This window comes from Hirundo rustica, chromosome 6 (assembly GCF_015227805.2).
Source record: "Hirundo rustica isolate bHirRus1 chromosome 6, bHirRus1.pri.v3, whole genome shotgun sequence".
Classification (NCBI taxonomy): domain Eukaryota; kingdom Metazoa; phylum Chordata; class Aves; order Passeriformes; family Hirundinidae; genus Hirundo; species Hirundo rustica.
The window spans coordinates 41,426,854-41,443,104 of NC_053455.1; the positions used below are offsets into that span (position 1 = coordinate 41,426,854).

General features: G+C 36.5%; 1 protein-coding gene across 12 annotated transcripts in view; it reads right to left on the bottom strand.

Moving 5' to 3' along the window:
* Positions 1-16,251, bottom strand: part of EXT2 (exostosin glycosyltransferase 2) — a 73,694-nt gene that overhangs the window by 35,004 nt on the left and 22,439 nt on the right. For all 12 annotated transcript variants that reach the window (XM_040066998.1, XM_040067000.1, XM_040067003.2 and 9 more), the window contains one exon: positions 4,947-5,078. In XM_040066998.1, coding sequence (XP_039922932.1) covers positions 4,947-5,078 — 132 coding nt within the window. The remainder of the gene's footprint in view (positions 1-4,946; positions 5,079-16,251) is intronic.

Here is a 16,251-nt window from a genome sequence, read left to right on the forward strand (position 1 = left end):
TAGGCAGGTAAATTTAAGAATCAACTGCTAATTCACATTTCACAATGACATAAAAATACCAATGTTTACATCTGAATATGTGGGATATTCAACCAGTCCATAATACCAACACACACACAAAAAAACCCCCACAAAACAAAAAAACAACAAACAACAATAACAACAACAACAAAAAAACCCCACCTGAAATTTATTTAATATTAAAAAGAATACCTATCTTCTAATATAATAAATAAAGCAAGATTTGATCCAGCTGATTGAAACCACCAAAGAACTAGCTGGAAAATACAGCAGAAACAGAAATCTAATATTGTTCAATGGAAAAAATATTAGATATACACTGTCCAGAAAAGTGCTAGCTTAGCTTTGCCTCATTTACAGGTAGATAAAAATGTGGATGTTAATATTTGCTTAATGCTTTGGAGATGACATTTGGTACTAGGAGGGAAGCACAATTATAACCGTAGCATTGTCTGTAGACTGAGGACTATAAAATATTAGTCAAAGAGGTTAGAAATAGTTTAATTTTTTAACAAGTGTCAAGTGCCTAGTAATTGGCAGGACCCACAAAGTATTCTGTAAATGAACATCTTACTTAGGCTTTGTTAAATGAATGGCATACTGGGCACGAGGATAATTCTGCTATTTTAGTTTACACCAAATGATGGTGCTGTTTTCTGCCTCACTGGAAGAAATGAAGTCTGGTATGTTTATTGTTCGCATACTGATATTCTCAAGTGATTATTAAACTCTGGTCTGTATCATCCAAGGTCAGAGCTCAAAAGCAGGCCCTGACAAAAAAACCATCTAATGTTTCACAGGTCTACATTATAAACAGTCTTGAAAGAATTTCAACAAAAGCAGCTGAAGAATTCGGAAAAAAACCTGTCTTACTCATTTTTCAGAAACCCATATATATTAGTGAGGTATAAGGTGAAGAGGAGAATTTAAGCAATCTACAACGAAGCATAAGTGAGGAAGTAATTTACCTCTATTAGAGCATAACAAAGTACTTAATTGAAGGTAACAGATCACATCTCAAGCCCAAGTCATTACTTCTAATCCAGCCCAAACTGGTAATGATCAAAACGCACGCCGTAGAATCATTCACTTTCTGGCTTACTTGGATGTAACTGATTGCCTCTGCCTAACGGATAATGGTTGGGCCAAAAAATACAAAAGACATTAAAGTCCCATGCTTGCAACAAAAGACTGTCTGAGACATTAAGGGCTCAAGTATTCCAACAATGAATTTCAGGCCCCAAAAGTATCATTTGCTCCTCTTAATTAAAAGAAGAAAATATGTCATAGTGCATTTTTGTTCAAAGTATTATTCCACAACATATTAGCAAGTTATATGCTACTAGTCTTCCACTTCACTTCCTCCACAGGACAGTGAATAAGTAGAAAAATAATCCACTTTACAACTTTTTTTTTTTTTTGCTTGAGAAAGGCCAACAGACTTCAGTCAGCCTATAAAAACACATAAAACTCCTTGGATCACATCCCCTGTGCAATGTACTCAGTATGGAATTAACTGTATACGCATTTATCTTCTGCATACCTTCTACCTCCTCCTGGAAAAACACCCTCCTGTACCACTGCTGGATAGACGCTCTGGTGAAGATACTCAGGCAACAGTCTTACTAATGTTTTGAGCCAATATAAGTCAAACTAATGCCAAGAAAAGCAGCTTTCAAGCCACCCTGTCCCTCCCTTGCATACGCCCCCACTCTTTTTCTCTTGCCTGGTAAGTTTTATATAAGGAACATTATTTTGGCTAATTCACCACAAATGAAATAGAAATAACAACAACAATAAAAAAAAAATTAAAAAAAAGGTTGCACATGAAAGAGGAAACTGTTACCCAACTGTAGAAGAGTGCAGGACTGCTTCTTTGGGCAGCAGTACCTACTACATTGGCTTAAAGCGTTTGGGAAATTACAAACTCAGCGCAAGATGGGCTGATGTTTCTTTGTGTTGGGACTTGAGGAATATCTCAGGAACAGGAATAAAGCTTATCCATGTGCAGATCTAGCCATGAGTATGCCTCACTAATTTTAAGCAAGTATCATTTTCATGCTGACTACACAAGGTAACAGCCATCCCCTCAGATGGGGGAGATACAAAAATCAATGCAATCCATGGAATTTTGCAGTAAAAAACCCAAAAAGTAATCATTATTATGCTTGTAGATATGTCTTAATTCCTATTTTGAAGTATCCAAACTCAAAGAAAAGCAGAGAAGGCTGTCAATCCTACTCTGCAACTGACATCAAACTTGGGGCAGCCTTTTGTGAAAGATGCAGCTTTCTCAGTTTTTTCCTCATATGTGCTGCTATTACAAACTAACTTAACTGAATATTTGAGACCTCCAAAAATCTCTTTTATCTAGCATACTTACATGCTGCCATCTGCTAAGTGTTTGCTAACTCAAAATAGAATCTAGTCTAATATACTACAATCAAAATACTAAATGGAAGAACGATCTAAAAACATAGAAAAAGACTGAAATCGGATGATTAAACTAATCCTGGAAAAAACACATGAAGCTACAATACTTCAACAAAATGCAAAATAAATCTTGCACCTTGGAGAGTTATGAGCCATTCTAATTGTCAAAGTAGAAATAACTGTTATACTGCTTTGTCTAACACTTGAAGCATTTGTAACAATTGAGCAGCACAACAATTACTGACCAGAACATTTTACCAAACTTTTTCTGTTATTTCTCAGGATTCTAGTGACCTACCAAGCAAAATTAACCCCTATAAGCACACACACAAAAAAACCCACCTTAAACCAAGAAGGCAGACAGGTAAGCAACCATGGCCAGGAGTTCTTTCTAAGTATCCTTCTCTGCATAATGATCTTGCACAGCAAGCTCTTCTTTCTGCCAGATAGGTGAAGTTGTCCTAGCAATTAATCCCTTAAAGCTGGCATTTTCCAGCATAGATATTCCATAAGGCAAACCTGTGCTCTTATTTTCAAAACCTCACTATTCAGAGCACAGGGATCTGAGCTCTATGAACAGCCTTGTACTGACCAAAGAAATTTCTGGCTAACTTCAGTAAGCCCTTAGAAGAGTGATTGCACCTCTGCAGCTCTTGTTATTGTGCCTACAGCTTCTATATACTCTTTCTGCACCTTTATGCTCCTATCAAAACCATGTAACAGGAACAAAAGCATACAGAAGAGCATTGCACTTAATCCCTACTGACCACAACACCACATGGAACAACAAGCAGAACTAAAGGAACTGGCTGCTGAGTCGGATGAGGTTGAAGGCAGAATACACATGCCAAGTTCTGGAGGTTAGTTCTGGGCAGTAACATAAGAATTTATGACAGTTACTCACACTTTTCACTGTGATAATAATGTTGACTCACAGGTGCTTATTTTAACAATTAGCTGTATCCACCCCTGAGACAGATCTAAAATAATTTTCTTTAAAATCTTCAGTTATAGAGTTTATTTAGAGAAGAAAATAGCAGGTTTTTTTGTAAACAAAAAGGATATTAATTACTTCCTGTTCTTATCAAAGTTAGAAGATATAGTTGCCATTTTCTGCTACCTCAAATGTACATGTGTAAGTCCTTCCAACTATAATGTTTCATCCAGGCTGACTAGAAATTGTAACAGTGCTATGAGTAGATATTAGGCAGGAGCTAGATGAGACACAGGCTCAAGCAGATTATTACTGCCCACCAAGCAGACAACTTTGAAACTCTAACTAGAGCACTTATTAAAAAAAAAAAAAAAAAAAAAGTAGAATCCAGGAGATGTTTTTGTTTCTAAGCTCCCTTTAAAGACTGAGTAATCTGTAAAGCATTTTCTTCATTTCGCTAAGTGTGTTTAAAGGTGCTTGGTTCTGCTACCATAATTGTAAAGGTGTTAAGATATTCTGTTTCCCTTCTTGTGGAGTACACACTTGTGCAGATTAATTTCTTCCTTAAATACTGACCAGGGCCACATTTCCTCTCCAAGAAATGACAACAGGAGATTATTAATGCCTTTGGCTAGGCAATGGAAACACAACTTCTGAAGCACAGCAATGAGCTTCTAACTCTCCATCACCAACTGTTCAAACTCCATTGGTCTGAAGAGTTTATAGTAAAACACGCTTTACTTCTACCCAGTACTCCTACCCAGCTTTCTTTCTCTAAACTACATAAAGCAAGACAGTTAACAAGTTTGGTTTTATTAGTAAAACAAAACTATTTTTTATATTTTGACACAGAGAAAATTAACTGATTAGGAGTGAAAATCATCTACAGCTTTTATATAGTAAAAAATCAGAACCAGCTGCTTGGTGCAGGAGGTTAATTAATACTGCACTGTTTTCTCTTAACAGAAGTGAGTTCAACCAGTGAAACTTTAAATTAAACAGAAAACAGGAAAAAAAAAAGTAAAACTTTGATCATCAGTTTCTGCATAAGAGAAATTGTTAAGAAATAACATGGAGAAAATTGTAGGCACAAGAATAATTAGCTTTTTCAACAGAATTAAATGAAAGATCCCTGCAGACTTTTTGAGATCTTCAGCATTTCCACTATTTTCTCTGCAGTCATACTGTGTCCAAATACATACAGTGCTCCAAACTCTCCCTGAATTAAACAGAAATAAAGAAAAGTGTGTGTGCATGTGTGCGTGTATCAAGAATAAATAAATAAATATATAAACAAGGAAGCAATTTAATGTGTTCAATAGCAAAAGTTAAAAGTTCTCATCTTAGTGCCAGGATATAAAACAAACTGCTAGTTATTTTGCCAGCTGTCATAAAATATATTAGCTTCATCTGTGCAAGTTACCAGCACAACATATACACACACAAACTCAGACACAGAATTATTTCCAAGTTTCATAGCACATACACTTTATATGAGAAAAGAAAAAAAACCCAAACCACAATTTGTTTTATGAGTAAATCAAACGAATTTACTTACCACAGCTGGTGGATCATTCCATTCTTCATAAGAAATGGCAGCATATGGGTAAATTCTATCATTGATAATCTGAAGAGTAGCGAGAGCAATTGCTTTCATTGATCGAAAATATGCTTCCCAGAACCACCTTGCCTGTAAAGAGAATAAAATTCACTTTCACATTGCTTAATAATCAGTTTTGGCTTGCCATGCACAATCTGTTCCATGCAGTCTACATGTCAGGTGGAAATTAAATTAGGAGGCATGTTTACTGTACATAGACTATTTCCATAAAGCCTGAAGGCTTCAAACTCAACTCCACCCCTTAAAAGGACTCACAGCAAATAAAAAGAAGCAGTGGCATTATTTTGCAAATGATTAAACAGAATGAAAATATTTGAAGGAATCAAGTATTTTCACATTTTTATCATATGCTTTCCTCCTGAAAAATGTCAAAATCATCTTGACCATAGAACAAAATAAATTACTGTTATACTCCATTTTTCTAAGGCAAAGGAATCCACAGCACAGTTAAATAGACAAATAAAAGCATTCAGCCTTTCTTAACATCAGTATTAGAGACACTTGATCAGATAGAGAATTTCAGTAGTTATGAATCCTACCAGACTAACAGCTTCCCAAGACTTCCAATAAACCTAATATTACTTATACAGTCATTACGATTTTCACATGAAAGTAAATGTACATGCCAGTTTATTACAATTGTTAATCCAGGCTAATTTCTAGCACAGTGTAAAACTGCTGAAATGAAGCAAGAGATTGTTAGACACAGGTGCTCTGAATTTCACAGATGAGTTGCTCTAAAACTAAGGTCATATACAAGTTTTCATCTTGTCCCAGTTTCTGTGCAAGTCAGAAATGACAGAAGCAGGGGTTTGGAAATGAAAATGCTGACTTATCTGACTCTCTGTTAAAAGATATAAACATATTTTTTCAAACCTTAGAACTATCAAATGATCCTGTAGATCCCCATCCAAACCAAGAGGAAACATGCTTAACCAAACCATGTAGTTCAAGAGTTCTGGCCCAAAATATATGATTTTTTTCATATACTTCTTCATATTTACTTCATATACTTTCATATTTACTTTTCTTCAGGAAACTACAGCACCTTGAACTCTCCAGAAATTAATTTAATTTGCAATCTCCCTATGGTTAATTACCAACTATAAGAGTATGTGTTTGCATCTAGGAGATGGAGCAATTAAATCAAATGCATTTTTTCATTAACTGGAACCTTTAGAAGCTTTCAGAGTCAGGACACGACTGAGGACAATACACAAATTTGGGCAAGTGTATTTTACTCTTGCTACAGATTTCTTAAATAGCAAAAAGGCTCTACAGACAAGCCAGTTTTAATAACATGCTATGAAAATATTAAATAATATTATTTATCTTTTTTAGTTCCTGTATTATTTACCTTATTTAATCACTGAAGGAATACCAAGTTTCTGGAGGCACAGTTCTTAGGATGAACCAAAAATAACCCTTGTTTATCTGTTGTTAACAAATGCCAACAGATCTCACTCTGCAGGTCAGTATTTTTTAACACAAGGCACACAGTGATTCCTGCATATACACTTTCTTTTAGATATTCCTAGACTAAATAACAGGATAGAGGAAAGATTATAAGCACAAACTTGCACACATTCATGCTTATGCTACCCTGTACTTTATTCCAAGTGTGAGCTAGGGGGTTTAGAACTACAGACTTGCTGCCGAACCACCAGCCCTAAAACTACCCTGAGGGGAAAAAAAAATAGAAAACAAACACCCCCAAAACCAACCAACCCAACAAAAACAAACTGTAAAACAGATTCTGCAGAATATATCTGTAGATATTTAAGATGAAAAAGATCCATGTTACAATTTAAAAAGCAAACTAGGAAAGAGATTAGTGTTCTCTGAAGCACTACATTTACTGTGCAAGCAGCCATAACTCTGTTTCAGGCTATTTCAAAATTTTAATGCAGGGAGTGATGGGTATGTCCAAAATTACACTACTCTGAGCTTGTTATCCAGACAGAGTGAAAAGCAACTTCAGTTTAGACTGGAAGCACTTCCCTCTCCTTATTTCTCTTCCTGATAGGACTTAACAGCTGGATAACAGTCTGATTACCAAGAACACAGAACAAAATTACTACCACATTCAAGTGTAAAAGCAGAAGAATTATATAAATGGGTAAGAATAAAGACACTAAATAAAACACCACATGCTAAGCAAAAGCATTGGTATTTCTTTCCCCATGTCCTATCCCTTAAGAAATATATATTATCAAACAGCAAATTATCTTAAAAGAAAACCAGAAGCAGATTAAGAATTAAAATGGACCAGAACAGCTAACTTCTCTGTTCAAGTATGTTAAATAAAAAAGATTCCAAATTTTATTTTCATGATAGACAACAGTTTAGAACAACTGCTGTGAGCAGCACTAGGTAGGAAGAAGAAACTATTTTATGTAGCCTTTTAACATATAACTTTATAAGCAATTAAGTAACTATTAATAGTGTGAAATACAGGATTATGTATTCCATTGTTATTAAATGACAGTGTTCCTATAAAGTTCGAAGATAGATATTACTATCAAGCTTCACAAAAATCAAAGACGGTTTTCCTCCTTCAGCAAAACTAGGATGGCTCTAATCTAGCTCCTCTTTGCTTAAAGAATGCTTGCAATGTCAGGGAAGATTACACCTTTATACCACAAGCAAATGTGGCAAAGAGGGCAGAGGGAATTTATGTTTTATAGACTAATATTTATGCAATTAATTTTTTGTAAAGAGCCATAAAATGTTCCCACAGTTGGTTGTAATATTTTTGGAGTTGTGTTTCTTTAAGGCAGAACTCAAAACCTTCTAAGGGGATTTGAAGTCCCCAAACAGATGTTTCAGGGTCTCATTACTTCCTCCCCACCTTGTTTGCTTTTATAAAGCAGAACTGATTAACATGGCTTGCTAGTGTCTGCTGCTCCACATGCTGAGTTACTAAATATTTTGGGAAAGTTTTCTATTGGGAAGATGTATGTTGATTCCATTTGAGACGTATTTTCTACTCTACTTGGTGAGGTTGAAAAACTTACGTTGGAACACAAGAAACAGAGGGAATAGAAAGCCCCATGAACACATTTGTGATACAGGAGAGAGTACCAACAACAACAACAGAAAAAGGTTTCTGTTCCAGACTCTTATGTCACCTTTCTTACTATTCTTAACTAGCTTTACTGAGCTCTCTGTTTCTCTTTTCCCTGTCTATGAATCCAGAAAACTCAAGAGTAACTTTAATACACTAAGCAACGTTTTTAAGGTATGGAAATTGTAATGCACTAATTAGAGCTACCTGAACGCCTTTCAGGATGTTGAAATAAACAATCCGTAAGTGCAGACCTTGGCTTTCACACAGCATTGATTACACACAGACTACAACTATGATAAAGTCAGACTTCTCCTTTCAACTTGAACTGAAACTAGCTTCTAGTACTCTAGAAGCCTGCTTGATGAGGTTTCCAGATTTTTCTAAGGGAACAAACTATGTAGACCACAGACTTGTAGAGAAAGCTAGCTTTGTATACACCCAAATATTGCTTAGGCCATGGGCAATCTAGGTGGTTAAAAGAGATCAAACATCTACTTTGTACAACTGCCAAGACAACACAGATCAACGTACATTAACCTGTATGGCTTACAAGGAATTGAAGAAAATATATAGTTTTATAGTTTATATATTTTATAGAAATATAGTTTCTCTTTTTCTTCTAAATTTCTGGATAAATAGAAAGTCTAGGATAGATCCAAAATGAAATTCAGAAAAGCATTACTTTCAAAAACAATTTCCCCATGCTTTGAAGAGTCAAATCTAGCATACTGTATGACTTGACTGACAATGAGAAATACATTCTATTATTGGGTTGCCCCAATGGGTTGGAAGTGACTTGGAAGCTCTCATTACACAATAGATTGCCCATGAAATTAGTTCATCTGAATTTAATTTCTGCAGTAAATTTAACAAAGCCATGACAACTTCATTATGGAAGCCAAATACCGAAGGAATTGGAGACCAAATTCTCTCCTCTCGCCAAGCAGTGAGCTCTGCAGACCAAGTTCACAAACATGGCCATGCCAGTAAGCAGTACTAAGGTGTTGCCCTTCCTCTCTTCCTTCTTCCTGCCCCACTTTCAACTGCTGCATCCTCTTAGATCAGCCACGAAAACCCATCACTTTCTGTAAAGGCCAAAATTTCTTAACATATTGTAGTTTTATGAATTTATCTCTACAAATACACATGTACCTTAAGAAAGACTAGTAATATCAGTAAGATGTTCCCTTAAACCAAGTAAACAAGCATCCAACCCAAAAGTTCAATTCCACTAGTTTTCAGTTCCAGGATTCAGTTCAATCAGACTATGAAGAAACTAAACTGACAATATTCAGGACATACCAGCACAGGCAAGAGCTTGGGAAGGGAGCGTTTGCACTTATTTTCATACCAGAAAACAGGCAGCAGCATGCAGAAACAGGGCAGCCTACTCAGAGAAAGTAACATTTATTTAGGTAAGGTGTTATTGTCCTTAGAAATAAACACACTTGGGGGCCTAGCATCTTTTTTAAAAGCTCTTTACAAGCCAACATAGCATCAGGTTACAGAGTCCATTGATATAATGTTTATAAGTTCTAGTGTTAATGCCATTAATGGTGCCCTGGTATAAAGTGCAAGACAGATCAATGTAAATCTTTCCACTGGTTTGTGAAAAAACAACAACACTGGGCATAAGGAAAGGAAAGGACTACCTTCTGCAACATTTAGATCAAGGGGAAAACAGTCCATGAAAGGAACTTTCTAGCCCTGTCTTTTCACAGCCCATGATTTGGTGGGAGTTCGTAAAAGTAGCAAGAGGGGTAAAAACAAAATTCGCAAAAGAGTAGTAAAATTTAACTGCCCATAAAGCACCACTTTTCTCAACTTTTAGGTCAGGCGCCATGATGCTGTGAGATTCTGCTCCACTGCAGCAGTTCAGTGTTTCCAAAATGCCTTGAAAAGGTTTACAAGCCCTTGAAGTACAACCATTTTCACACCACCTATGGTGACTCTACTTAAATGCTTTCCCTTCTTAATGGCTCTTGGTGTTCCTGGTTTTTACTCCCAGCTGGATTACAGAATTCTATCCAAGAAAAAGAGTGTGGCCTACCTGCTGCAACAGCACTGGCCTGGAAGCTTAGTGATCTTACTTTTAACCCTGACTCTGCTACTTATTTACAGATAAAAATTTGGCATTTATTAGATTCCTTGCTTCTACTGCAGCCTCTCAGCAGTATGCGTAATATTGACCTCAAAGAGATGTTGTGAGACTTAACCATTCTAAACCATTGAAATTTTGAGATGGATAGAAGAATAGGAAAAAAAACCCAAAACCCCAAAAAAACCCCAACAACAACAACAAAAACCCAACAAACTTTGTCTTCTTTTCTTATTTGTAAATAGAAGCTTTAAACTAATAAAATACTTAGCTAAGTAACTGAAGTAACGGACTGCAGTAACCCTTTGCTGAAAAGTGTACCTTCAACAGGGATACCAAAGATACTACAGCAAATAACTACAGCTCAGCTGTGCATCTGAGAGCTCTGGACATGGAAGTGCATCCACAAAGACCTGCTAAAGTTATAGATCATACTGTAATATAATCAAACATTGTCTAAGTTACTGAGACAAAGCACATTATTTCCCATCTAGTAAACTACTCAGATTGGTCCTAGGCAACCTCACTTCCCCCCAAACTACTTCCACTGGGCAGTAGGATTAAGTGGGCTACTGAGGTTCAAGATAAATTGAATTTTTGTACATTTGCTCTATACACAAGATGCAAATGAATATAGCTGATGTTATATAGTAGTCAGATAGCAAACCTGAGCTCTAAGGTTTGCTTCTGACGTTATTCCTTTAATATTACTTCTGAACTTTCATTCCATATTTCTGAGTTATGCACAATTCTCAAGCTCTGAAAATACTCAATTCATCTATTTAACTTATACAAACTATATGAGTGGCCTATAGAGGAATATACTTCCATTACAAGACACTTCAGCAGTATGAGCAAACAAAACCATAATTTGTATCATTACAGTCAAATATTTTTAAAAAGAGATTCTAGACAGACATTTCATGGTGCTAGATTTTACTGTAATTCAGTTTCAAAAACAATCTCTCCAAAAGTGAAGCAGTAAATGGATTTAATCCTTTGGCTCAATATTCTCTGCTGCAGTAATTTTAGCTATGAAACAAGCACATTTGCCTCCTTCAGATACAACAGAGAGTGAAAACTGAGTCTTTCCATTATCCAAACTTCTTTTTTTTCCTTTTTCTTTTTGAAGCTGCCAATTCATAAGGGGACAGAGGTCAGAGTTCAAAATGCTAATCTTACCCTTCAGATACCAGCCACTTGGGAATAACTCATTTTTACTCACTCTCAGTTTTATTGCTGGAGACTACTTGCTGATTCTTAGAAGAGTTAAAAGAAAATGTTAGTGCAAGCTCAGATATTAAAATTAGGCTTCTTGCACTGCAGCCTTCCTCAGATTCTCCTCTTTGGTGCTTTGAAAAGAATCACATCAATTGTAGTAATCCATACATACAACACATACTGCGCATATACCAAAATGGTTCTTAGAGCTTATCTGTTAACATTTTCACTCTTGCTTCCAAACTTTCACATAACTTTGGGAGTTTGAGGGGTTTTTTTGATTTTTCTTAGGGGTAGTGGGTTTTGAAGGGTTTTTTTTTTTTTTGATTTGGTGTTTCTAAGGTTTTCATCTTCTCACGAAGAGCCACCTTCTGCTTAAATACATCACATAAGAAGCTATTTTCTGTAAAAGAGTTCTAATTCTCTCTCATTAAATGGCAACTTTTTATACAGTTTTGAAATCCTGCATTATCTTTACCCTTAAAATACAGATTTCCACTACTCCTTGTCCTAGAGATAGCAACTTAATTCTAAAAATAGCAAGAACACAAGACTTGAAGGGATAAAAATACCACTTAGCACTGGTGTTCTCCCCTCCTTCCATATATTTCTGCACCTCAAACTTGCTACTTTGATTAATGAGTATGTCAACTTAGCAACTCTGTTGCAGAAGGCAACATTGCACCAGCCCGGAAATCTGACTTACTGTCCTGGTACCCTACAAATCCATGGTCAAAATACTTTCAGTTATGGAGCCAACAAGCAGATACCAGCACTGTGAGCAGCAAGGAACCCACCCCATTCTCAGCTGTGGCTGGGAATACTATTGCAAACGATGGTCACAGAGCCAGCAAAGCAAGCAGCAGGATGAGAGGCAAAAACAACAAAACCCAAAAAAAACCCCATAACCAAACAAAACCCCCAAATTTCATGCAGCATTTATAGCTTAATAACTATATAAAAAATGTGATATAAAAAATGACTGCCATTTTCTGGACTCCTTTTGCTCCCAAAGCAAATGGCATGTGTTGACACCACAGAAATAACACGATAATAGCTGAAAAATAATAATAGCTGAAAATGAGAAATAGCTACTACTCTAGCTTCCAGATAAGCCATTATATCTACATAGTCATCAATAATGATGTAGAGACACAAAAAATAGCCCACTCTCTTCCCTCAAGTTTCCAGGAGTTCGCATGGCTCTCTAATTACTCCAATTTCATTTTACTGTAAAGGAAGTGGCAGGCACACCTAACCAAGAGAGTATCAAAAATACTAGAACCTGCATCATCCTTATGATGTTTGTTCTCAACACACTCTACACCAAACCAGATCTACAGTGGGCTGGAATTATGCTATCACTGATTTAATAGCAGTCTAGGAAACAACAAAAAACCAAATATATGTATGTAGTTGCAGGGAACATTCAACTACTTCATGACCAGAAGTTGGGGGGTGGGAAGATGTTTTATCCAGATTTTTTGACAAGTGATGGACAGCTCCTGAAACTGAAAGCAATAGGTTTCTAGTCCTAGGGGTATTGCCTTCAAATATGTCTATGTTCTCAGGGTAGATCAGTTTTCCCTGCTGCAGGCATCCTGCTGAGAGGTGAGGTCCCAAGCAAAACACAGGAATCTGACTGCAAGTCTTTGAGGTGGCAGGAGCCAAGGGATGTTCAAAGACAAGGCTGGCTGGTGGGCAGCACCTCTGAGTACTGCAGAGGTTAGAGGTTAGTAAAGCAGGAGCCACTGGCCAATAAAACAGTGTTTGGAGAGCCCACCCTATAGATAAATTGGGGATCTGTTTACACCTTTCCCAGCTTTCTGAGTTACACACACTGATGCTTCCCACTGTGATCTTGTCCTGTGTCCACCAGCATCTCCCTTCCTCAGCAGCTGCCCTGCTCTCTGCTGGTTGGCTTTATAACATAGCTGAAGGATGCTTGGAAACTTTTAATCAGCATCCAGCATCAAAAATAAATAAATAAAAGCACAACTGCTTTTATTTGTGTCAACTGCTGCAATAAGATCTGGCTTGTTTGAGATTTCCCATGACTGCTGTACTAATGCTGGGAGAATAGAAGCTTAAATTCCCTTGATTAGAGAAGCTAAACACAAAGCAAGCCCAGTGCCAATCACACACATGAAAGGACAGCTTTTTGAAGGAAGGAAAAAAAAAAACAGGTAAAGTTACCACCATATTATAGCTGTCAAAAATCAGCACATACCTCAATTTCAGAGCTTAAGCTCTATACCAGGAAGAACTTGCCCTTTTGATGAAGGCATGTTTTACTCAGTTTCCTGTAAGCTATACAGCTCTGTTTTATATAAGCACAAACATAATACACATACCCCATACAGCCAGTTTTCAACATTGGACAACTTTAACCACAGACATTACTGCCAGTGCTGCTTGAATACAAATATATCTTACTGACTTCTCTGAGGATAAAAGCTGAAGGACTGGCAGTCATGAGGTTTTTTTCCACATCTACTGGAAAAATTCCATTTAGGACATGGTGCTGCTTTTTTCCTCCACATCTTAAAAATAACTGATCTTAGCTTGAGCTATATAAAAATACCTCATCCTTCATGGCTCAAACTGCACATGGCTGTATGGCTATCTGATGAAATGGGGAAGGTGAATATTAACTGCTGGTTGTGATAATACTATGTGGCAGTCTCACTACAATGAAACAGGATTGAAAATAAATTTACATGAAAAAAATCTTTGATAGACATCAACAAGAGTTATTTATTTCTCCTTGGTAAACATCTGGAATAGCATGCTGCTCTTTACTGTATGAAGCCAAACTTCTATCCATGATTCCTTACTCCAACATTAACATCCTGGAATATGCACATCCTCTACAATCGTTTTGCCTATAGCATCTCTACAGAACGAAGTCACCAGGATTCAGAGACAACTAATGCCAGGTGCCAATTTAATTTCTAAAGAGCATTCAAAATTGTTGCTAAGGAAAAAGAAAAGGCAAAAAAAAAAAAAAAACAAACAAAAAACAAAAAAAAAAAAAAATAAAAAAAAAACAAAAAAACAAAACAAAAAAAAAAACAAAAAACAAAAAAAAAAAAAAAAAAAAAAAAAGCCAAACCCCAAATGACACCATTTGAAAGCCAAGGGGCACTACAGTATACTCCTAAACCAGCCCACTATTCAGTTTGTAAAAAAGACACATAATTTTCCTACCTCCAGGCATCTAAGAAACTATTCAATATATCTACATAATTTACAGACAAAGATTAAAGGAAAAGCTGGCTAAAGATGATCTGGCAGCAAATTGTTTCTATAGAAAACAATTTAAAAGCCAGATGTTCCTACTGTCTTGTAAGATACATTTGATACAGTCATTAAAACAGGATCTAAATTTCTAAATTCCATTATTAATATTAAGATTTGACCTTGTACAAGTTATTTACATATCTATCTACTGATCAGTAAAATGGATAGAAGATCAAGGTGTATTTACTACTCTATTTAATATACTCACATGCAAATTACTACAGCAGTGCAGTGTATTTATGCTGTATAGATAAATGCTAAAGTTGTAATACTTTCAATAATTAAAGGAGGTAAACAAAGCAAGTAGATTTGATAAGGAAAGTACAGACTATACAGCAGCAGAGAGAATGCACAGAGTAATGGAGTGCAACACCAGGAGATAGGCTTTAGGATCCATTCGTCTCCAGCTAGCTGCTTCATGTGCATGATAGAATATTTTCAGATATTCTTTATAAAGTACGTGCCTTGCCAATTTCTGGGTCATCTGGTTTAGCTGTGGTCTATTCAAGTTTTGTATAGCAATGTGCAAAGGCTAAGTACCAAAAATCCAATGTGCAACAAGATACAGATTCTTAAAACACAGACTCTTAAAATCTAATCTGAAAACAAACAAAAAAAATGTCTTTGAATAGCATAATTTTCCTCTTACAGTTAAGTTTAACCTTTTACTGTTTAGAAGCTGCCAATGTAGATACAAAAGCAGTCCAAATGTATCCTATAAAATTATACATGGAGGTGCTGATTGGTCTCAAATTTCAGAGCTGTTTCTCAGAGCTGCCACGAAGACAGTTTTCTTTATTCTGAAAAACAAGGCAGGACAGGCAAGAGGAAAAAAAATCTAGGATAAGGACACTCTGCAACAACTGAAGGGAGAGGGGAGCAATGAAAGTCTCATATATAAATGCCAAGGATTCTACAACTCCCATGGCGATCCTGGCAGAAAGCCAGGAAAAAGTTTTTTCTTTCCTTTGCTGTTTGCAGCAACAAATCTTTCCTCTGGGGGAGGGGTGAGAGGGCTGGAACTAACTTCACTGCATCTGATAAGATGGCAAATTGTCCAGGCCTGACATTTATGGGGGACCCAGAGCTTCACTGAAGCACTCTGGGAGGATTAAAGCAGGGTTAGGCTCTGCAGTCGCACTCCTTAAAATGCTACAAATGGCAGACAGATGAAAGTTCTCTTAAATTTGATAATGATGATTCTACAGAACACAGAGACAGAAGCTGTCCCCTGTCAGGGAAAGAACTGCAGCTGTAAGTTTAATATTCTCATTAAAAGGACTTGTAAAAGCCTAAGTATGCTCAAAGAGCATCTAGATATTGAAATGAATTTCTGGTTAATTGGTTAACAAGAACTAAATCCCATCTCTTTCATGTAAGCTGCACCACCCACAGGAAAACTCCACCACCCATTCGCTTTAACTCTATCCAAGACCATTTCACTGCAAGAATGGGATGTTTCACACGCTGGCAGTGATTGCCTGGAGCCAGCAGAAAGGCTCATATAGCTGTCAGCAAGCTGATAAGAGTTGAAATTACTCTACAGAGGC